We start from the raw sequence: 24,864 nt of genomic DNA, 5'->3' as shown, positions 1-24,864 counted from the left end.
TGTCCAGTGAAGCTTACTCTCAGGTAAGAGTACACAGGATTGCAGCCTAAATATAATAAGGTTTCTTGGTGAAGTGATGCTTTGTAATGACCCCTGAGATACAAATTATCGTGTTAAGGAAACAGTCAACAGACCATTGGATAATCTAGACAGAGGTCATTAAACAATGATGTAGCCAGCGTAATAATCCTCAGCTATGGTTTGTTTTCTGTAGCCATGTTTTAATGTTAAGGACAAAGACTAGCCAGAAACCAGGATGCAAATCCGTGATTTGAAATAGGTTTCCTTAAACCATTCTTTAAACACTGTGGATTCACTTAATAAGCGCCATCAGTGGAAGCCCTGGGTAAGCAACAAGATCCCTACCACCACCACATTGCATGTGTGGGAATTGGCTCTGGGGGTCAGAACAGCATGTATGGGAAGATTAGGGGGATCATTCCACAATGCTTGCACAGACAGAATGATTGGCAAAGTGCAGTGTTGAACTCCACCGTATACTGTATATGAACTGAACAAACACCCACCCTTAAATTTCTCTGCTTCCAAGATAGCGAGCAGGTCTTGGCAGTGTCCGCCTACCCACCCACCCACAAAGTTCAGTAATTAACCCATTATTCAATGTACATTCAGAAACTTATCCAGGGAACCCCAACAGATCTATGGAAGTAATCGCTGTATTTAATGTGAACAAAGAACATGCAAACTTCAATACTCAAAACTGTAGTATGGAAGCTGGTTTGTCAGTGGATTGGAATAAGCTAATTTTTCGCATGTGGCTCAGTGGTCAACAATAGAAGAAGAACTATTAAGGTTGGAACCCACAAGTAAGAAATGAGGCTCTCAAATGACCTAGGGGGCTGGGAGTGACTTTTACCAGCTCCAGATGGTTCACAGACTATGGACCCTTTGGGACAACAATTACTTGGCCATTGTACTCCATGTTCTGATAACTTCCAGACTGGATTATTGCAGTGTGTGGTACATGAGCCTGCGCTTGACGTATTCAGGAACTCCAACTGGTTTAAAATACAGTGCTAGATTACTGGCAGGGGTTCCATTTAGATCTCAGTTAACCTCTATTTTAAAGCAGCTACACTGGTTGCCACTTCATTTCCAGAGCCAATTCTAGGTGCTCACATTGGTGTGTAAAGTCCTAAATGGTGGCAAATACCTAACAAACCACCACCTTCCCTACAGACTTCTGTGTGTGTTAAGATTGACAGAGGGGGCCCTACTTGTTGTTCCATCTCCCTGATAAGTGGTTCCCAGGGTGGTTTATCAATCAATCCTCCTCCACAGAGAATTCCAGGAATTTAAATTTTGTGAGAATAGGGGTCTCCTAACAACTCTCAGCACCCTTAATGAACTAGAGGTTATTAAAACTAACAGTAAGAGATTAAAACACATGTTGTCAGCATTCTTACAACAGCTTATCTTAGAGGACTGTTTTAATATTTTAATATTTAATAATTGTGTTTTTAATATTCTATTGGGAGCCGCCCAGAGTGGCTGGGGAAACCCAGCCAGATGGGAAGGGTATTAATTTTATAATAATAATAATAATAATAATAATAATAATAATAATAATAATAATGTATTTGTAATAATATAGGTTATTTTTTATTTTATTTCCACAATATTTATACACACTGCTTCATTGTGATGGAGTCCAGAAGTTGGTCACAAAAAACAACACATTATCAATAAAAGCAATTAAAAACAGGTATGTTTCTGTGGGATGAGGGTTATTAGTTTGCTTTGTTTCTGTTTTTATTTTGTATTTTGTGTTTTCACTTTGTAAATTTATGCCCTGTGATCTCTCGATGAAGGGCAGTATCTAAATATAATAAATAAATACAGCACCCAGAATTCTTTGGGAGCAGCCATTACTGTTTAAAGTGGTATTATCATGCTTTAAATGTATGGTGTGGACATCGTCAGAGTAGCTGTTTTATCCCATACTCATTATGGCTCTGTTGGGGGGAACAGCAGAAGTTAGCCCTAGCACATCACTCCTCACCTTAGCTGCACTGCCACTGCAAGCTGAACTGACAATATTTGCTGCAAGAGTTTTGTAGGTTGATATGAGTCACAGGTCTAATGGGGGTGAGGGGATGGGTGGCTGTAATTATGCCTGCTATTAAAACAAACATAAAAATATTACTGCTAGCTTAAGTTAATGGATTTCATGATGTTAGGCTGGCAGTACCAATTTTTATGTTTGTTTCAAGGATGCTCTGTTAGTTTTAATAATAATAATAATAATAATAATAATAATAATAATAATAATAATAATAATAATTTATTATTTGTACCCCGCCCATCTGGCTGGGTTTCCCCAGCCACTCTGGGCGGCTTCCAACAGAGATGAAAAATACACTAAAATGTCACATATTAAAAACTTCCCTGAACAGGGCTGCCTTCAGATGTCTTCTGAATGTCAGGTAGTTGTTTATCGCTTTGACATCTAATGGGAGGGCATTCCACAGGGCGGGCGCCACTACCGAGATGGCCCTCTGCCTGGTTCCCTGTAACTTGGCCTCTCGCAGTGAGGGAACCGCCAGAAGGCCCTCGGAGCTGGACCTCAGTGTCCGGGCAGAACGATGGGGGAGGAGACACTCCTTCAGATATACTGGACCGAGGCCATTTAGGGTTTTAAAGGTCAGCACCAACACTTTGAATTGTGCTCGGAAACGTACTGGGAGCCAGTGTAGGTCTTTCAAGACCGGTGTTATATGGTCTCGGCGGCCGCTCCCAGTCACCAGTCTAGCTGCCGCATTCTGGATTAGTTGTAGTTTCCGGGTCACCTTCAAAGGTAGCCCCACGTAGAGCGCATTGCAGTAGTCCAAGCGGGAGATAACCAGAGCATGTACCACTCTAGCGAGACAGTCTGCAGGCAGATAGGGTCTCAGCCTACGTACCAGATGGAGCTGGTAAACAGCTGCCCTGGATACAGATTTGACCTGTGCCTCCATGGACAGCTGTGAGTCCAAAATGACTCCCAGGCTGCGCACCTGGTCCTTCAGGGGCACAGTTACCCCATTCAGGACCAGGGAATCCTCCACACCTGCCCGCCTCCTGTCCCCCAAAAACAGTACTTTTGTCTTGTCAGGATTCAACCTCAATCTGTTAGCCGCCATCCATCCTCCAACCGCTTCCAGACACTCACACAGGACCTTCACCGCCTTCACTGGTTCTGATTTAAAAGAGAGGTAGAGCTGGGTATCATCTGCATACTGATGAACACCCAGCCCAAACCTCCTGATGATCTCTCCCAGTGGCTGCATGTAAATGGTGAAAAGCATGGGGGAGAGGACAGAACCCTGGGGCACCCCACAAGTGAGAGCCCAGGGGTCTGAACACTCATCCCCCACCACCACTTTCTGAACACGGCCCAGGAGGAAGGAGCGGAACCACTGTATGACAGTGCCCCCAGCTCCCAGCCCCTCAAGACGGTCCAGAAGGATGTCATGGTCGATGGTATCAAATGCCGCTGAGAGATCCAGCAGAACTAGGAAACAGCTCTCACCTTTGTCCCTAGCCCGCCGGAGATCATCAACCAGTGCGACCAAGGCAGTTTCAGTCCCATGATGAGGCCTGAATCCCGACTGGAAGGGATCCAAATGGTCCGCTTCTTCCAGGCCTGCCTGGAGTTGTTCAGCAACCACTCGCTCAATCACCTTGCCCAAGAATGGAAGGTTTGAGACTGGGCGATAATTGGCCATCGTGGCCGCATCTAAAGATGGTTTTTTAAGAAGCGGTTTAATAACCGCCTCTTTCAGCGGGTCTGGGAAGGCTCCCTCATGGAGGGAAGCATTCACCACCCCACAAAGCCCATCGCCCAGTCCTTCCCGGCTAGCTTTTATAAGCCAGGATGGGCAAGGATCCAGGAGACAGGTGGTTGGCTTCACTCGTCCAAGCAGCCTGTCCACATCCTCGGAGGTAACAGATTGGAATTGATCCCACACAACTTGACCAGACAGGACTCTAGCACTCTCCCGCCCCGGCCCTGCTCCCACGGTGGAGTCTACTTCTTCCCGAATCTGAGCGATTTTATCTGCAAAAAAATTTGCAAAATCATTGCAGGAGAACATGTGGCCCGTACTGGGCCCCGATGTTACAGGTGGTTCCGCTAAATTGTGAACCACCTGAAAGAGTCTCCTGCTGCTGTTTTCTGCAGATGCAATAGAGGCGGTGAAGAAAGTCTTCTCCGCCGTCGCTATCGCCACTTGGTAGGCTCGACGTTGAGCTCTAACCTGTGTCCGGTCAGATTCGGAGTGAGTTATCCGCCACCGGCGCTCTAGCCGTCTCAACGATTGTTTCATTGCCCTCAGATCCGTGGAAAACCACGGGGCACTCCGGGCTCCATGCAATCGGAGAGGGCGCTTCGGAGCCAAACAGTCAATAGCCCTGGTTAACTCCACATTCCAGCGGGCCACCAGGGAATCAGCTGAAAGGCCATCAACATGGGATAAAGCATCCCCTACCACTCTCTGGAAACCATTTGGATCCATTAAGTGGCGGGGGCGGACTATCCGAATCGGTCCCACCTCCCTGCAGAGGGGATGGGTCGCAGAGAAGTCCAGTTGCACCAGGAAGTGGTCTGACCATGGCACTTCTTTCGTTTCACTTTTACTTAGTGTCAGATCACCAACATCCGTAGAGGTAAACACCAGGTCCAAGGCATGTCCGCGGCTATGGGTTGGGCCAGACTTATTCAGGGACAGCCCCATGGAGGCCATGCTTTCCACGAAGTCCTGAGCGGCCCCTTGTAAGGTCGTGTCGGCATGGATGTTAAAATCCCCTAGGACAACCAAGCTAGGTGTCTCCAGGAGAACATCCGCCACGACCTGAAGCAGCTCGGGCAGGGAATCCTTGGTGCAGTGGGGAGGTCGGTACACCAAAAGGAATCCTGTACTGCCCCTATTGCCCAACTTCCAGAACTGGCACTCAGAAAACTGGGTCTTCCCAATAGGACGCCTGGTGCAAACTACAGTGGTGCCCCGCAAGACGAAATTAATTCGTTCCGCAAGTCTCTTCGTCTTGCGAGTTTTTCGTCTTGCGATGCACGGTTTTCCATAGGAATGCATTGAAAATCAATTAATGCGTTCCTATGGAAACCGCCTTCCCCCGACCTCTTCTGGCGGGCGGCATTTTAAAATCGCCCGGGACAGCGGAGGACTTCTCCGCTGTCCGGGCGATTTAAAAGCCCCTGGGAAGGCAAGCAGGGGGGACAAAGACTTTTGCCCCCCGCCTGCCTTCAGAAGAGGTCCAGGACAGGCTTCGCGGACCTCTCCGCAAGCAGCGGGAGCGCTCCTTGCGGAGAGTTGCCAGCGCGCCCAGGCTTCGCGGCCCCGCCGCCCGGCTTCGGGACATCGTTCCGATGCCAGGCGGCGCGGGGAGGCTTTCTCGCCCCGCCGCCCGGCATCGGGACGATGCCCCGAAGCCGGGCGGCGGGGGGAGGCGTTCCTGCCCCGCCGCCCGGCATCGGGACGATGCCCCGAAGCCGGGCGGCGGGGGGAGGCTTTCCCGCCCCGAAGCCGGGCGGCGGGGGGAGGCTTTCCCGCCCCGAAGCCGGGCAGCGGGGGGAGGCATTCCCGCCCCGCCGCCCGGCTTCGGGACATCGTTCCGATGCCGGGCGGCGGGGGGAGACTTTCCCGCCTCGCCGCCCGGCATCGGGGCATCGTTCCGATGCCGGGCGGCGGGGGGAGACTTTCCCGCCCCGCCGCTCGGCTTCGGGACATCGTTCCGAAGCCCGGCGGCGGGAGGAGGTGTCCCCGCCCCGCCGCCAGGCTTCGGAGGAGGTCCGAGGACAGCGGGGAAGACGAGCTGTGCTTCCCCACTGTCCCGGAGATTTCCCTATGGGCTGTCGTCTTGCGAAGCAAGCCCATAGGGAAATTCGTCTTGCGAAGCGCCTCCAAAACGGAAAACCCTTTCGTCTAGCGGGTTTTCCGTCTTGCGAGGCGTTCGTCTTGCGGGGCACCACTGTAATGACTTCCTAAAAATCACTGCAACCCCCCCTCCCCGCCCACATGACCTGGGTTGCTGTGCGTAAGAGAAACCTGGTGGACAAGCAGCGGCAAGGTCAGGCCCATCTGCTTCATCCAACCAAGTCTCTGTTACACATGCCAGGTCAAGTCCTCCATCCATGATCAAGTCATGGATGGCAGTGGTCTTATGAATCATTGACCTGGCATTGCACAGCAACACTTTCAGGTCATGTGGGTATCCCTTGCTGATTCCAGTATTTTAGAGTGGCTTTCCCCCCAATTTGTTTGTGATGCTTAGTGACAGGATTTTGATAAAATTTACTGCATTCTTTGTACATAATTTTCCAATTATGATTGGGAGGATATTTGGTTTTGAAAAACGAGTATACAAAATAATAATAACAAAGAAAAACTGAGAATTTGGATAATAAGGAGTATTAAATTCACAGATCTCGGTGAGAATTATCCCTGCGATTGATACACAAGGTGAGATTGGCTACAGCAGTTAACAGAGTGACTTGGGTGTTTTTAATAACATCTCTCGTGACATGTTTAAAAACAAACATTCTCACAGTTCTGGGATTAAGTAAAATCAACATTACAAACCACGTTTTATGCGTAACATTTTAAAAACAAAAAAGTTACACTACATGATATTGTTCCCATTTGATTCATACATTATACATCATTTTACATAGTTTATGTAACAAGGACATCATAACACACAAGTCTATATAGTAACAAGACCCAGCTGATTTACTCTGGCTGATCTACTCACTATGTAATTTTTTTTCCTAATCTGGGAGCAACGAAATATAGCAGCTATAAGGAAGACATTAGAACCACTGTAGCTACTTTAATATGAGGCAACAGATTGTAAATGGAAGAGAGTATAGTACACTTTTGCTGGTTTTTGCATTGGTGAATATCTATTACATAATAGATTCATATGTGTACTATGTAGTCAGCTTGGGCCAAGTTCTAAAATGCTTTTGTTTATTAGGATACTGTTAAATCATAAATATCAGACATCTATAATCATAGGTACAATCTCACTGTGCAGACTTTACACATGTCGGTCTATATAGTAAAATTTTAATTGCACATCTCTACGAGATATCAATACGCCCCAATTATGTGGCTGAGAGGTCTATGTCAATAGAGCTACAGACAACATATAACAAGTGTCAATTACAATTTATTAACTCCAGGTGCACATAATCACATAACAGTTTTATGAAATGACATATTAAAGGTTTATGCCTCCATTAAAAGTAGTATTTGACATCATTGTTTCTAAAACAGGCACAGTCCCAAGTTGTAAATCCTTTATATCTGGATACCATTTTTATTTAATAACAGAATAGCTAAAATTATAAATGTTTCTTACAATGTAGGCACACTTAACGTGGTAAATGTATGTGTCACCAGTACTATTCATTAGACTAAGGAAAGCATGAAACTTTGGGTGGAATTCAGCGTAGTGGTAAGGAGATTGTTGCATCAACACAAGCATTTGTGTTTACTCAAAACAACAACCTTCCCTTTCCTCCTCCACCCACAGTTTTGGGGGTTCTTAACAGCAGATCTGGGAAAGGCATGGGGGGGGCACACAGGAGGAGGGAAGCCTCATTGTGGTGGCAGGGGTCTTTGTGCTAGCTTTCACTAACAGAACCTGATAGTTAAATCTGCCCCTTAGCATGTAAAATAAAGAATACTGCCACAGATCAAGGTTAAAATCCAGCAGCAAATTATATGCACTTAAGCCTCATGGAAGTCAGTGGGACTTCCATATGCATAGCGGTGCACTGAATTGTGGTCTAGAGGTATTCTCATGAAGTTGGCTAAGTGCCACTTATCCTGGAAAGCTTACTGGTAGACCTAAAACGGTAAGTCTCCTAACACAAGGATGCATGTTCTTTAAGAAATCACAGACAATGAAATTATGATCTGTAACATATTTGGGATCACAAATTAGCAAGTACTCCTGTTAATGGTCTTAATTCATACCTTTGATAGTAAGCCTCGGTTGCCTCCGGAGTGTGATGCTTGGCATGTGTTCTTTTGATTAATTTCTTTAAAAGAAAAACAACAGAGCTTTATGATATTCAAAAAGAAAGCCAGCACCAAACATGAATGCCCAAGAAAGCCCTGAAATCCTAGATTAATGCCTGGAAATTATTTTTCATTTATTCATTGAATGAAACATCTTTTGACTGTACTGCAATACAGCATATATGTAAAAGGCAGCAAGGTCATAGTAATTGAATCTAAATAAGTTTGCTAAGGGTTGCAGAGGGCAGAGAAAAACTTGTTCTCTCTTTCAACCTTTATATTAATTTCCCTTCAAATCAATTCCACCCAAGTCCTCTGCACTCTGGTTTTACAATTCAATTGGCATTTTTAACCAGGAAGAACATTGCTTAAAAACAACTTATTTGAAAACTACAAAAAGTAATTCCATTGAGACTTGCCACTTGACTGACACCTGTCATCTCATGATAAATGACTCCATTTTCTGCCTCTCTTGCCTTCTGCCACTCCGGCAATGGTCATTTATCATCATCTCTGTCAGCCATGGAAAGCGGCACTGACAGTGCAAGTCAGCAAACATTTAGCACATGGAACCACGCAACACAGGGAAATTATTATTGTCAGAATAATAATGGTTTAGCATAATTTATTACAGGTCCACCAAATAAGCAAAGGCTAGATGTTATTAGACAGATGGATGGGTAGGCTTGGCAGCCATCCACTGAGACTCAGGCGGTGCTTGAAGTGGAAAGGGGAACATCCTCCAAACCAATCAGAAAGCTGGCAGTTCAATTACAAAGAAATAAAGGGACATTCATCATTCAATTAGGCACCTGTCAACCCTCACAAAGGAGAAAACTTCTAACCTGGTACTCCTGGGAGAAGATGCTCAGCAGAGTGGACTGCGATTGACTGGAACAAATAAAAGAAGGACAAAGTTAATTACTGGAGTGCACTGCAAAGAAACAAAAGAGAAAGGAGCTTCAAAGGTAGGCCTGCTGCCCTGTAATCTAACAGAACATGAAAACAAGTGTGGAAAAGTTGTTCCAGATGAACACCTCAGACAAAGGCTTCCTACTGCTAGGTCAAGGAGAGAGTGAGAAAAAGTTTATGAGGAAGGGGCAAGGGGGGCAAAATGTAGCATGAGTTTCAAAGCAAATGGGCATCTTGCTTTGGTGATTCCTATCCACCTTTAGAACCCACAAAGTGGGGTATCCTTAGCATGTACTGAAGACGGGAAGGAAAACAAAGCAAATTCCCATTAGTAAGAGAGAGAGCTAAATTTCCATTAACGGTTGGAAACGTACTGATTGTTCATTGGCAACATATTGAAATTCATTTTGTTAGCAGAAAGGAAACCTCTTCAGTAGCTGTCTCATATTCAGGGAAGAAACTTAGCTCTCTGTCAGAAGAAGCATATGGGACCACTGTAACATTCCTACTAAAACTGATGTGCTTTGAAAATAGAAACTTTCACAGCAGGAAGCTGAGATTCCCTGGAGTCGGTCATTTCCAAAGGCTGCCATAAGCTTCATTCATTTAAAGCTCCACTCAATGTCAAACACCTGGCAATGAAGCAACCTGGAAAACATTCTCCCCAAGAGAGAATTTTTCTCTCTGAATAGCTAACATTTAAAAACGGGACAAGATTTTCCCCCTTCTCTCAAAAAAGGCAATCAATACCACACGGCTACTGTTTTCAATTGTCCTTTATGGATATATCTACCTCATCACATCTTGAACACTTTTAATTACTTCTGATATATTTTACATCCAGATGCAACTTAAACAAATTACAGTTTCAATAAATTGACCCTGTTGTACAGAATGCACAATGAATAATTAACATTTTTTTCCTTTTACAAATACGGTTTCTGAGTCTTATTACAATCAGCTCTAATATTCAGAAACTGCACACAGACGGCAGTCTTACATTACAGTACAAAAAATGTTGAATTTAATTTGGCTTTCATGTTCCAATGTGCTGAATGGAAAGATATTATCCCAAATGCATTTTGAACAGTGATATAACATTCTTGAATATTATCCTTATTCTATTAGTAATTAAAAACAGAACGTATTTGGAGATTTTAACAAAAGTCGAGCTGGAAATAAACCTAGATACACAAATGGATTTAGCCCTTCTCAGCCTGCCCATTTACACTAGCAGGCGGATTCACTCTGTAGCAATTGGGAGAATAGATAGATTCTTTATTGTCATTACACAAGTGCAACATTGCACAAGTGCAACGAAATTGGATGCCATCCCTTAAAAACAACAAAAGCAAAACAACAACAACAACCAAACAAACCACATTCCAGCCACACCCACACCCACACCCATCAAACTCCCAGGTCACACTATCGAGTTACAGCATTTAAGAAGGCCACAGCTCTTGGGTAGAAACTATTTTTCAGTCTGTTTGTCCTTGACTTGATGTTTCTGTATCTCCTGCCAGAAGGCAGTAGTACAAACAGACTGTATCCCGGGTGAGATACATCCTGCAGGATATTGTTTGCTTTCCTAAGACAACGGGAACCGTACAGTTCTTCCAAAGATGGGAGGGGATGACCAATAATCCTTTGGGCTGTGGTTATGACCTTCTGGAGCACCTTCCTCTTCCTAGCTGTACAACTGGAGAACCAGGCACAAATACAGTATGTAAGAACGCTCTCTATGGAACCTCGGTAGAAGGACACCAGCAGTCTCTCACTCAGATTGTTCTTCTTTAAAAGTCTGAGGAAATAAATTCTCTGCTGGGCCTTCTTCACCAGAGCAGTGGTATTTGCGCTCCAAGTCATGCCCTGATCGATAGTCACTCCCAAAAACCTGAATTCCGCCACCCTCTCCACCCGTTCCCCGTTGATATACAAGGGCTGAATGTCCGCCTTTTTTTCCCCTGTAATCCACCACCAATTCCTTGGTCTTAGCCGTATTAAGAGCCAGATTGTTCTCTCCACACCAAGCACAAAGCCGCTCCACCTCGTCCCGATAGGCGGACTCATCCCCTCCTGAAATGAGCCCCACCACCGTAGTGTCATCAGCAAACTTGATGATTTTGTTGCTGGAATAAATGGCTGTACAATCATACGTATAGAGAGTATAGAGCAGGGGACTCAACACACAACCCTGTGGTGAGCCGGTGTTAAGGCTAAGGGCTGTGGACATATGTGACCCTACTCTGACCCTCTGAGAACGTTCTGACAAAAAGTCCAAAACCCAGAGACAGGTGGAGTTGGAGAATCCAATCGCCTCTAGCTTGGACACCAGTCTATGGGGGAGGATAGTGTTAAAAGCAGAGCTAAAATCCACAAACAACAGCCTCACATAACTCCCCGGCTGCTCCAGATGGGACAGAGCAGCATGGAGAGTGGTAGTGATAGCGTCTTCCGTGGATCTATTTGCCCTGTATGCAAACTGGTAGTTGTCAAAAGTTGATGGAAGACAGGAAATAATGTGACGGCGCACCAGTTTCTCAAAACACTTCATGATGATTGGAGTCAGTGCAACTGGTCTGTAGTCGTTCAGACTACTGATTGTGGATTTTTTAGGCAGAGGAACAATAGTTGACGACTTCAGGCAGGGTGGGACAATAGACTGGTGTAAGGACTTGTTGAAGATCTTAGTAAAGACCCTCGCCAGCTGATCCGCACAGCCCTTCAACACCTTTCCCTGGAAAGGTGGAAAATAAACCTAGATACACAAATGGATTTAGCCCTTCTCAGCCTGCCCATTTACACTAGCAGGCGGATTCACTCTGTAGCAATTGGGAGAATCTTTCCTTCTCTGCCAGGTGGCTCCATTCTGCAACACCAGATTGCTCTGCTGAACTTGTAGCATCAAAACCATGCCACACAGTCCTAAACAAGCTCTTTGGTGACTCCTCGGCAATCACCCATCATACTGCTCTTCATAAGGCCTCAACTCACAGTTCTATTCCTGCTTTTCTTTGGAGTAGATTGTACATGGTTTTGCATCTCAAATTTGTAGACTGCATCTTTATTCAGTCCAAAAGAGACTCCATTTTCTCAGGGTCTTGCAAAAGAATAATGTTAAACAACAATTGATGACCTCCTTCTACCGGTCCACAATAGAAAGTGTCCTCTCATATTGTCTCACAGTGTGGTACTTTAGCTTGACAGCCACGGACAGAAAGTCTTTACAGAGGGTGGTGAACACAGCACATGATATCATGGGCTGTCCCCTGAACCCGCTAGATGACATCGCAAGGGATCGTTGCCTTAGGAGAGCAAGAAAAATTCTCAGGGACGATTCACACCCTGGCCAGCACCTCTTTAATTTTCTACCCTTGGGCAGGAGATATAGAAGTATAATCAGTCGTACCAACAGGCTAAAAAACAGTTTCTATCAGTGGGCTGTTAGGCTGCTGAACAGAAAATAATATAGTGCAACTGACTTTCAGGGTTGGTGTGTTGCGCGACAAGCACACAGAGTGCAATGAGTTTGAGTGTTTGTGGGGGGAAGGGGAGGCTCAGTTAATTTTATTGTACACAGGTTGTACGTTGACAATAAAGGTATTATTATTATTATTATTATTATTATTATTAACTGTGTTCAAGTATTATTGCTCAAAGGAACAAAAACGATTCCCCTTTCTTCTTATGGAATAAGAGAAATATTCCATATTTTAAGTATTTCTGTAAATGTACAGGATAGCATTCACTGATTTATTTGGCTGCCTTTCAAGACTGTGTACAGTTCTGGTTGCCCCACCTCAAAAAGGATATTGTGGAGTTGGAGAAGATTCAGAAAATGGTAACCAACATGACCAAGGGGTTGGAGAAACTACCATATGAGGAAAAGGTTAGAGCACCTAGGGCTTTTCAGTTTAGAGAAAAGGTAAAGAGGTGGCATGATAAAAGTGTCTAAATTATGTACGGTGTGGGGACAGTGGGCTGTGGTCCTTCCCAATAGGGTCCATTCCACCATCAAGAAAACCTGCAACTGACCAGCTATGCTCCACAGGCTGCGAAGTTTGTCTGTGAGTTCCCCAGCACTCCAGTTACTTTTAACCTGCTGTGTCCGTTCTTATAATTTGTTTGCTGGGGTTTTGGCATGTGTGTTTGCCAAACTCAAGGATTATTGTAATCTACCCCATTCCTAGGCATCTTGGGTTCATGTTATCAGAGATTCGGGGTAATAAAGAACTGCAAGGCTCTGATCTCTGGAAAGGCAGGGAGATGTGGGCTGGCTTACCCTTCGTTAATCTTAGAGGGATCTGGCGGGAAACACTGGGAGTGTTGTCTCAGAAACCCCCCTTTTTAGTATTTACTTGAACTGAGTGGGGAAGTAGTAGAAGCAATTATCAGGTAGTTAAAACACAACTGGCCTATGCTACAATGCAGTTGTGCAATGTAGGGTGTACACAGACTCTCTTAGCCTCCCCCTTCCATCAAAGTTTTGAGGTTTGGTCATGATTTTTCACATCTTCCTGCCATTAAATCATTTAATATTAATAAAAATAGTTAACAGTGTTAACATTTTAAACATCAATAACTAATGATGATGTATACAGGAAAATAGAAAATTCTTTCTTTGGGCATAAACATAAATATATTTACAGTTATTCACAGAGTCTGCTTAATTCTTTAACTGTCATTTAGGTTGCAATCGTATGCCCGCTGAAGTACTGGCTTCTGAGTAGACCTGTATAGGATTGCTCTGTTAACTAGTTTGTCAGCCAGACTGAACTAATGCTAGCAGGTGACATTTGTTTCTTCCTTTGCAGGAAGAAATGAATTGGTAAAAAAAAAAAAATGCAGTACAGAATTAATAGAAGCATGTATTCATATAAACATTATGAAACCATTACATTTTTTCAAAATTGCTCAATGATATGAAAAAACCCATAAAATGCCTGCTAGTAGTTTGCTCTGGCTTCACCCTGAATGAGCTTGTCCCTTTAAAGAAACTGTTTTTCCAGAGGTTCCTGCAGAGTGAAACCTTCAGATCCTTTGTACAGCCCAAGTGAAGCAACTGCAAACTGGTTCCTTCTAGAGGCTGGGGGGAAACAGCTGGTGCAGGCAAGCTGTATAAACTCATAGGCAATTTAGTCAGCAGCGGCAGTGAAATAAGAATCCCCCACAGAAGGAAAGAACTTGACGGCCCTACCAAAAGAAAAGCATGCAGTAACAAACTGTAAAGTGTTTGGTGCTAATTATAGAGTAGAATCAATTAGACACGTTGAAGCTGATTTTATAGTGCCGTTTCAGCTGATGAAAGCAGACCCAAACTGCTCTCCCTGCATTTACTGTTTAAACTTCTATAATCTCTATGCACCTCTTTATTAGAAGATATGCTTGTTCAGCCTAGTACTAGACTATCAGGGCTTCTCTGGCAGCCCTTTAGATGCTGTGCTGACACTCTTTGCCCTTGCAATTTCCTTTTCCTTTTCACCCTGCTCCATCGTGCAAGAGGCCCTAACCCAATCCTGTTGAGCTCTGCATGGGTTCAGAAAGAGAATTTATATAGTAACACCACTGGCTAATGATGAACCCAAACTGAAAGAAAGGCTTAATGCCCAACACCGTCTTATGATCAGCTGTTTTAGAAGAGAAGAACACAGCATTAGTTGGACAGTGTAGGTTTAGGAAAGTTTAGCTTTAAAGGCCCTAAGTTGTCATTTAGAAAGAAAGTTACATGAGGTTGGGGGAAAATAAGCATATTTATTTAGAAGCATTCAGTAGGTTTAAGATCACAACAGACCAGAGCAGATACAGGGGTACCTCGGGTTACAGACGCTTCAGGTTACAGACGCTTCAGGTTACAGACTCTGCTAACCCAGAAATAGTGCTTCAGGTTAAGAACTTTGCTTCAGGATGAGAACAGAAATCGCGGGGCGGCGGGGCGCTGGCAGCGGGAGGCCCCATTAGCTAAAGTGGTACCTCAGGTTAAGAACAGTTTCAGGTTAAGAACGGACCTCCAGAATGAATTAAGTTCTTAACTCAAGGTACCACTGTAAATATAAAATTAAAATATTTCAATATTTATCTGCCCTGGTCTGTTGTGATCTTAAACCTTCTGAATAAATATGCTTATTTTTTTCCATTGTGTGTGTGTACATATGTATGTATGTATATGTATATATGTGTTAAATAATCTGGATGTAAGTGTGGGAGAACTAGTCTCATGAGCCAACATGCTTAGGTCTAATTAATGCATAAAGGGGTTAACACCATAGATTAAGGTGTCCTGCCAGGCTTAGTGAGGTCACTTTCCCCTCATCTTTGGAGGAAATAGGTAATAAGGCCAATTGTCCAGTCTACCTGAGAAGCTGAGTGTGTGAAGAGGCTAAATTGGATGCTCCAGCTTAGACATATGGCTTTCACAAGCCACTTCTGAGTTGCTATACCAAACGTTAAGAACTTCCACTTCTGTAACTGAGCTAAATTTTACTGCCTGTGCAACTTTTTCTGAAGCACGAGAATCTGACAATTGTAAAGTTTGTAAGTAAAGCATTTTAAATTTTCCAAATGTGTGGGGTTTTTTTCTATGTAAGAGAGAAACTTTGAAAGGAGCTAGGAAGGGCTTATTTTAAAGGTTCCTACCTGGAAGGCCTTTTCCATCTGGCCTGGGAGAGCAGGCCTTGGACTCATTCCAGCTACAAAAAGCTGGAAGAAACTCTTGGGTTGGGGCACTATCTAGGGGCTCCTGTTGAAGGTTCTTTTATTGGTTTTATTGCTCCAACTGTTTAACATGTCTTACATTAGTTTTTTAAATGACTCTTAATCTGTGGGTTTTTAAATTTTGGTTTTCTTTTCTTTTTGTTTAAAGTAAAAGGGCGTAGGATGTGCCTGGGGAGGAGTGGGGGAAAGCATGGGGGTGGGAATCACAGTGGCTCAGGGTAGGAGAAGGTAAGGTGTGGGAGGTGGGGCAGGCCGGGTAAGGGGTAAATGACACAGGCAGTTGGCTATTTTGCTACATGCCAGACCCTCTTCTAACATGGGGAATTGGGTTTGTGCAAGCCCTTGATCTGCAGCTGCTGGTCTGAATGCCAGGTTGGCATGGAATAAGACCTCGCTAATCTATGATTTGATTATGGATGTGGAGGCCGATCTGGTCTGTATCACGGAGACATGGCCATTGGCATAATCGCCCCTGAGCGCCCTCTCCTGCTTCATGAAAGTGAAAGTGCTTATGCAGGGCTTCTCATGATTGGGCACATAAGGTAAATCCTGCAGCAAGAATACTTATTGCAAAGTATTGGAAGACACAAGATCTACCCACCCGGGAAGAATGGCAGATGAAGGTGATGGACTACATGGAACTGGCGTAAATGACTGGCAGAATCCGAGACCAGGGAGAAGAGTCGGTGGAGGAAGATTGGAAGAAATTTAAAAACTACTTACAGAAACATTGTAAAATTAATGAATGTTAGAAGGATGCTGGAATGAAGTTACATGGCCTTAGCAGAAATGCTATAAAGAATTAAGTATAATAGATTGTAATTGGATTAAAGGAAAAAATAATGTTAGAATTGGTTAAGTTAAATGATAGGACAGAAGTTTGAGGAAGATGGAAAGGATTTGCTGAAACAATTAATCGAAGTGGAATACAAAAAAGGGAGGTGTGAGGAGGTCGCTGAAACAAGTAAAAGAAAGTTAATAATTGAAAGTATAGGTTATGTGTTTTTTTTCTTTATTGTTTTTGTTTTATCTTTGTTATGCATATGTAATATTTTTGTTTCTATATTGTATTGTATGGTTTTGTTATGTTTAACTTTTTTTCTTTTTCCTTTCTGTAACTTTCAAAATTTTAATAAATATTATTAAAAAAATAATAATCCTGCCCAATTACCTATTTGGGAAATGGTAATTCCGTATTACAGCAACCCCAAAGCCCAAGTCCTGCAAACAGTCCAAATCAAAGGGATCTCATAACATCAAAACTACTGAGAGATTGTGAGCAACTATCAGGGCCACACTCCCTCTGTAGAAGATAATCTATTATGACAATTAAAGAATGACCAACTATACTATGAATGAAGGTTGAGATACTTCTAAAAAACCCTCAAGGAGTGCCTGGATATAAATAGTCAGGATTTTTTCCTTTGCATAGTCAACATGGAAGCCAAGCTGTATATGAAGTTTCTTGATTGTACAATACTACTACAAACACTGTAAGATAAAATACCTGTAATGATGTATTTAGAATACTTTCTTGTGTAAGTTAAAAGAATGAAATCCAAGGCAAGAAAACAAAGGTTGTAATGCATCCTGACTCTCTAGTTTGTGTTCAATAAAAACTAGAAAAATGTATGTGACAACCTGATGCTTATCTCATGTAGTACAAGGACAGCTTTATGATAAAACTCAGGCGGGGGGACTACTTGAGAAGAGTCATCATTCCTATGACCTTGACACTCAAGTTGGTCTAACAACTTATATACAATTTAGTGACGTGTGAGAACAGATGATGGTGCAATGCATAGAAATGGCAACATTTAAAATTCATAGTAGCACAAGGCCATTACTTTTCCCACTGGGCCACTTGAACTTTAATACTGTCTGACCTGGTTGGCCAATACTTTCTAACAGTAGACAGAGGGAAATTGCCAGCAGAAGATAAGGCTCAAATGATTTTTCATTTAAAAACATTAACAAGATACTGTAAAATTGAGGGATCTGTTCTTCCTGAAGAAACTTCATTCTCCCATCGCCCATGTCTTTTCTTATGATTGAGTGCATTTTAAATCTGAAGCTTTTAAAAATTACATTTAAATATGAAGAATAAATACAATGCTATGGATCCACAAGGCGGCTGTGCTAACGACTTGAAGCAGTTATTTGTCTGAAAATATATGAAAGCATTTGCACTTTTTTTTTAATGTTCTCAACCACTTTGGAAGATTTTATGGCATTCCATATGAGAATTCTATTCATTCATGTGATAGTAAATATTTGGACACTATACTAAATATGTGGTTTTTAGAGAGAAGAAAGAACCAGGCTTATTTGTCCCTTCATTGTACACTTCCCAGGAAGGTCTTTAGAGGGGTATATGGCCTTTCTGGTCATGGATATGTAATCCTGTACAACTGAATCTGCACCTGATTTATTTGTATTCCAAGGTATAAAAATTCATAAGCAACTTCCACTCATTTTGTTTTAATTTTGGCATAATCTTGTGTAAATTTGTCACAATGGTGAATGTATCATTATTGGGCTCTCTTGTTTGTTTGTTTGTTTAGTTTCTTTCCTCCTCATCACATGGAATCAAATATTTGGGGGATTTGAAAGTCTGTGTACTATTAATATATGTGAGCTTGAGAATAAAAACAATGTTGACTTCACAAAGCTTTAAGTAGGAGCGAACATGTAAGAAAGGTGTTTTCATGTGCAATTAATATGCAACAACTGAAACCCGAACGAAACATCCAGCCACTATAGCAATGTAACTGTTAACTAAAATATAAGGGTTCTAACTGCAGTGATTAAAAAAAAGTCCCCTCTTTCTGCTGAGAGGCGTGAACTTTGTGTTAAGGGGGATTGCTTAGAAAGAGGAAGAGTAATGTGGCACATCAACATTATTAATCATTATTTGATTTCTTACCTGCCCTTTACCAGTGTGGCTGTTCCAGATACAACTTTACTGATACTGTATCACTGGGAGGAGAGTGCTTCTAAAAATGGGCAGGGCTTATTCCATAGTTGGAGGTTTATCTGCTTCTCAATGGATGATACATGGCACCACCACATAATGTAACCAGTAAATAACATCTGCCATGCGTAGCCATATCAACAATACATTCAGTCATATCATAATTTCAAACAGCTAGTCAACTAAATCATGCGATAAAAAGCTGCTCTTAGCTATCAATAATAATAGGATTGGCATCATTGTTACAAAAGGCTTCAGAGGCTGTTTGTTGTGTATCAGTTATGGCAGTGGTTTTCAACCAGTGTGCCATGGCACCCTAGGGTGCCTTGAATGTTGGTCAGGGGTGCTGTGGGCAACACTGGCTTCTGTCCTCTTCCTTCTCTTCCACCTCTGATTCCCTCTTGCGTCTCTGCCTCCCAAAGCCTTGCATGACTTGTTTCTTGCAGCAGCCCTGTCTACAAGCTCCCCAGGTGAATGGTGGGCTCTGGGGCTGGCTGGGTGGGGGTGCTGGTTGCCAGAAGCTGAGGCAGCCTCTGAATAAGCAATCAAGCAATCAAGCATGCGAAGGAGCCCAGCCTGCCAGCCCTTGCTGTTGGGAATGGACAGACAAGTGGGAGACCGGGCAGGCAGGCACTACGCTGGCCTTTCTTGTGCTTGCTGTGTGCAAGGCCTGCCTGGGAGCTGAGCACCCAGTACTGAAGGGGAGCCTTTCCATCATGCAGGCCTGGCAGCACCCACTGATTCCTCCCCAAGTAAGGTGCTGGCCTCACGTTCACCTTTGGCCAGTCTGTTGGGCCACTAAGGCTGGGAGCATCCTCTTCTCCCAGGTCCCTGTGGGCAGTGTGAGGAGGTACCTCTCTTTGGGGTGAGGAAGGGCAGCTCAGAGACCTGGGGTGGCAGCAGTGGCTGTCCAGAGAACTCCCAAGGAGAGGGGAGAGGAGGCTGAGGGAAAACTCCACAAGGGAGGGTGTTTGAAAAAGGTGGAGAGGCTGCCAGCTCTGCAAGCAAGGGGTGACATAATTGGGCTCCTGAGCCCCACGGGGTGCCGCAGAAAGAACGTAGTTAGTCAAGGGACCTGTGGACTCAAAAAGGTTGAAAACCACTGAGTTATGGCATTTCTCTGGCGCTTTCCTAAATGTAACATGGCCATGTGGTATTTCCCCCATATTGTTTAACATAATAGGAAAGTACATCCTTGTAATAATATATGTGAAATTCTTATACCAGTATCAGGTGCTTTAATTTGAGTTTGGTTCATTTTCCTGTAACACCCCAACTTTTTAAAAAGCTGGGGGGAGGGAATCTCCCACACATGGTGATACCACTTGGTTATAGGTAATATAATCAAATTTAGAAAGTGGTAAATTAAGTGTGTTATTTACAAGCAATTAATTACAAAAAATCAGGCAGGTAGCTTTCATTATGTTGATTACTGTTAATGACATTGGCCTCATGCAGCTACTGTCTTTAGCATTTACATAAACCACGTGTTAAGTGCATGTGGTACTTGACAGCTGTATTCAGGTCATAAATCACACAAAGACCCAAAGTTTTTAATGGTATAATTATACACAGTTTATTCTATAACACTTAGCATTTTACTAGTTACCTGTGGAAAATGACAGGTTTTGCTGCATAGCCTCAACAAAACTCAAAACAAGTATTTCATTTGCTATATACAGTCTTGTATTTAACAACTTGGCTGGCAGTCATACATATATGGCCAGGAATTACATGCAGGTGAGTGAGTGAACTGGTGACTAAGGTGTAGATTGCCTCATCTCTCCTCTGCCAGCCTATTTGGTTTTCATACTAGCAGCTCAGGAAGGAAAGACTCTTATTCCACAGTCAGTATGGAAATATATTGGGCTAAGTGGGGTAGGGGCATAGATCACCCTCTCTTTCTTATTCCAGACTATTGGGTAGAATTGATTAAGGTATTTCTATGCCACCCTTCACCAAAAATGGTCACAGGCTTGTTTACAACAAAATAACACACACAATACACAAGAACAATAACCACAGCTTAACTTAGAAATGGCTTCACCTACCAGTTTCTAAAAACTTGACAAAAAAGTGAATTTTTGCCTGGTGTATAAGTGAATACAAAGTGGTGTCAAAACACACTTTGGTGAGGTCACAATTTACTAGCCTTGTGTCATTACCCCTGCATTCAGCAGTGATCTGGATAAAGTCAGAGATAGGTCTGGGTCATGGCACAGAGCCATAGCTGTCAACGTTTTCCCCTTTCTAAGGGAAATTCCCTTATTCCGAATAGGATTCCTTGCAAGAAAAGGGAAAAGTTGACAGCTATGCACAGAGCTGATTGTGGAAGGCAGGGAGGCCACTGCACCCGAGGCAGCTGAAGAACTCACAGAGGAACCTCCCAGACCACCAGGGCCTACAGGGCCAGAGCCTGGATCGTCACACGCACCCTCCCCTGACCAGATGCCTTCCACCACATATTACCAGTCCAGCAGCACTAGGAGTGCAACAGCAGGGAGGCTGGAGAGAGGCATGAAAGGCCTTGAGTCTGTTCCCAACATTTGTTGGAGCAAGTTGCTCACTTGGAGCTGTCCGTGGTTTAGCAACCTTCGACCAGCCATGCCGCCATCCTTGCTGCTTTCTCCAGGAGTTTCTTATTAGCAGTAGTAGCTCTTGCCAGCCAATTTAGAAAGCTTCGTGAGCCTGTCAGGTGATAATCCAGCAGGAATGGGAAAAGCTAGCTTTGCAAAAATTGCCTAGCCTAGACAAATGTTAAAGGTATAAAAGCCATACCCGCTCTAAAAATTCAGGAAGCCTTGTATTTCTTGTACAGCACACCCAGTCCTTGCTATAACTATAGTTGGGGGAAAACTTTTGCTCAAGTTTAATTGGATATGAGATGTTGACAGAATGCAGGGAACTAGTCTGACATATCTATGATCAATAAATGAATGGACATGAGCCTAAATCTTTTCAACATAGCAGTTTTTTGTTGAGACGTGGCTATCTATGAAAATCCCAGTATGACTGGGTATCATGGCTAAGATCACCACGGATAAGATCACTGCTACAGTACATAGTCGAGCTGGGAATGCACATGCTATTGATTATTTTATTAAATTTATTCCTTATTAAAACAATGAATTCAAACAAGAAAGGAAGATAGAGCACCAACGTTAAAATTTAATTTGAAATGGACCCATTGGCAGTTTAAATTTTATTTTTAAGTTTCCTCACATTTATATGAATATACCTGTTGGTTTTCTCTTCCGTAAGTTGATTTAAATTTGTAATTTCTTAAAGTGCGTCACTTGTGGGTTAGTCTATGCATGAAAATTGTAACTTCAGAAAAAGAATTTATGTTTTAAATGAAACTGATGGCTATGTCATGTTAATGTTGGATCATAACTAGCTAAAGAAAGTGGGAGTAGGGACAACAATAAACCATCAATGGAAAATAAGGATAGTACTGTCCACGAACTTCTTTTTTAAAATTTAAAGTCATGGTCTGCAAGATTTTTCTCAGACTTTAAAAATGAGCAGTCAAACATTTTGCACAAGCAGAACATCGTAGTAGAGGAACAGGGGCAACATATACTTCGTTGATAATAAATTTATCACCAAGAAACACTCCATTTCTCTCACTCTCAAGTTGAGAGTTTGTCAACATTGTGACATGGTGACTTTTTATTAGGAGTAAATGCCACTGTTGGGTATGTGAGTCTGCAAAACTATCAACATTTTGGGGTGCAATAAGCCATTTTAAATTTTGTTAACACACCTTATTCCACTAAATAACTATGAATAAATGTATAATCTGTTACCTGGAGAGGGGGAGAAAAAAAAGCAGGAGGTCTCTCTAGCCACCTAATCACCATATCAATGACACATGCCACAACAGAGAGGCACTAGTTTATTTGATTGATCATGGTAGATAAACTCCAAATAACAGAGAAATTAACAAATGCTTGACATTTGCTCAACATCCATTATTCTGACACAGCTTTCAGAATTTCAAAGCCTGGGAGTATGCTTAATCAACATTCATATTCCCAAGTGAGCTACAGGCACCATATTGCGCCCCGCCTTAGTACTGATGAAAACTGCATATTGGCCATTTCCAAAGTGTTCTGGGACTCCACACGGGGCCCCTTCTCTCTTGTTCCTGTTCTGCAGTTTTTCTTTTAAACACTTCCAAGACAAAAGCATCTGCCAGTTTTTCTCTCTAGGGATGTATGCAAAATGAATTTAACAGTTTTAAGGCCAGAGAAACCCTCACATCTAAATTCATTCATAGGACAGAAAAGGGCCTAAGAGGCCTCTCCAGGGACAAAACCCTGCTGAAATTTTCCCCGACAACAGTGGAAGCTTTATAAAATCTAAGTCCAGACAATTTCCAATTCAAATGCCCAGCATAGCATGACCTTTGTCAGATCTAAGAGCCCTGGATGCACCCACTTTTTCTTCTTCTAACTAGCACAGACATTAGATAGGGCACTACAGCTAAGCAAGAGGCTCAATATTTGCATGCTCTTCCATTGTGAAAATTTAACAGTGACAGCACTGTGTCGAATTCTTTTCCCTTTAGAACTTTAACTCCATAGGAGGGGCATAGCTGACAGATGACTCTCCAACATATGTGTTATGTACACTGCACAGCTGAGGAACCTTGAATCAATGTCATAGCATCTCAGAGATGACCTACACCTTTCTGCCCATTGTGTGTGTGTGTGTGTGTGTGTGTTGGGGGGGGCACAATAGAAATCACCCTACCTAAAAAAAAGACAACAAAATATTAACGATTTATAGTCATTAGCCTGCATACACAGCAGTTCCACATAAATTGTATAAATGTTCTACACAAAGTAATTTATCAGATATGACACATTGCACATCATATTGTATTATTTAATATGCTTACTAAAATTTCATGGATCAAACGCTACTCTTGAAAGAACACAAAAGGCACTGAAAAATATTTCTTCATCATCCATGATTTATTTTGATTACCTTTTACAGCTACATGATAAAGTGGAACTTGAAAAATTACAAGGTTACGGTTTACACAGCTTTGCTTCATATACTAAACATAACAAACGACTCCATGTCTGGTAGTATTTTACCTGCACTTAGTATTCAGCAATACACAAAAAAACCTCTTAGTTTGGCACTAAATATTTAAATAGTGTGTAACAACAAATATCCTGACTCTTTAAAGACGAGTGAGAGTTTCAGTCTGATTCTATGCATTTATAAACAAGTCCCAGTCAATTCAATAGGATTTACCTCCTAGCAAATTGCATAGAATTGTATGGTTGGAAGGGACCTCAAGAGTCATCTAGTCCATGCTATGATGGCTACAGATTAAAGCTACAGACTAGATCTCCAGTTCACCAATTTTCTTGCAATGTTACATCCAATTAGGCTTAAAAGATTACTTAAGTCTTTCTATCTAGCTTAAAAATGGTGCAGACAATGTACAAACAGCATATCACTTCAGTACTTGCCTGCTCCCTGCTGTTGTTTCTCATTTACCCATTACTAAACAAAATGGCTTAGATCCAGAGAAGTGCTAGTGGAAGGAGGCTGCCAAAAGTTAAACTGCCTGTCCTCTCCTCTCTCCACATCCCCTGCCCCCTGCAAAGTCTCCTGAGGGTTGGGGACCACTTTTGAATGGTGTGGATTGGACTGTGGAGCCTGGCACAGAGGGGGGAAATATATGGTCCTCATTCAGTAATGTTATATGCTACTGTGCAGTACATCTTTTATGTACCAGGAAAGGTCCTAGAACAGATAATTAAATCTGATTTCAGTAAGGTGTTTGACAAATATTCTTTCAGAGAAGCTGGGAAAATATGAACTGGATGAGATTTGTAGCTTGGTTTACTGACCAAACCCCAAAAGTGCTCACTCATGGTTCCTCATCATCCTGGAAAAAAAGTGGCAAGTAGGATGCCACAGGATCCTGTCCAGTGTACTGTGCTGTCTGGATGTCCTTCCTCTGTCTAGGTGCACAAAGTTGAGCACTCCAGCCACAGTTCACCATTGAGAAAGCTGAAAGGCGGTATGTACTATACAGAGACCCTATCTTTTTCAACAGCTCCCTCGTATTAGGAGTGTTCTTACGCACCGGACAAACTGAAACACCATACAGGTGTGTCACCACAAAAAAAATGCCCATGTTACCAATTTGATAATGTTATTCAATTTTTTGAAAGTAAGAGCACCAAG

General features: G+C 42.8%; 1 protein-coding gene across 6 annotated transcripts in view; it reads right to left on the bottom strand.

Moving 5' to 3' along the window:
- The window catches only part of CDIN1 (CDAN1 interacting nuclease 1), a 125,044-nt gene that overhangs the window by 83,829 nt on the left and 16,351 nt on the right, over positions 1–24,864 (bottom strand). For 5 of the 6 annotated variants that reach the window (XR_014157401.1, XM_081865750.1, XM_081865749.1 and 2 more), the window contains exons 2-3: positions 8,894–8,939; positions 8,004–8,068 (exon numbers count right to left, since the gene is read on the bottom strand). The exons of the other annotated variant lie outside the window; for it this stretch is intronic. Coding sequence is in view for 2 of the 5 variants with exons in the window: in XM_081865750.1 (XP_081721876.1) it covers positions 8,004–8,068; positions 8,894–8,939 (111 nt within the window). In the remaining 3 variants the exon portion in view is untranslated. The remainder of the gene's footprint in view (positions 1–8,003; positions 8,069–8,893; positions 8,940–24,864) is intronic. 6 annotated transcript variants of the gene reach the window in all.

Source organism: Podarcis erhardii (assembly GCF_964252035.2).
Source record: "Podarcis erhardii genome assembly, chromosome: 1".
Lineage (NCBI taxonomy): Eukaryota > Metazoa > Chordata > Lepidosauria > Squamata > Lacertidae > Podarcis > Podarcis erhardii.
Note: the sequence above shows the minus strand (reverse complement) of the source record. Positions and strands in the feature narration are given on the sequence as shown.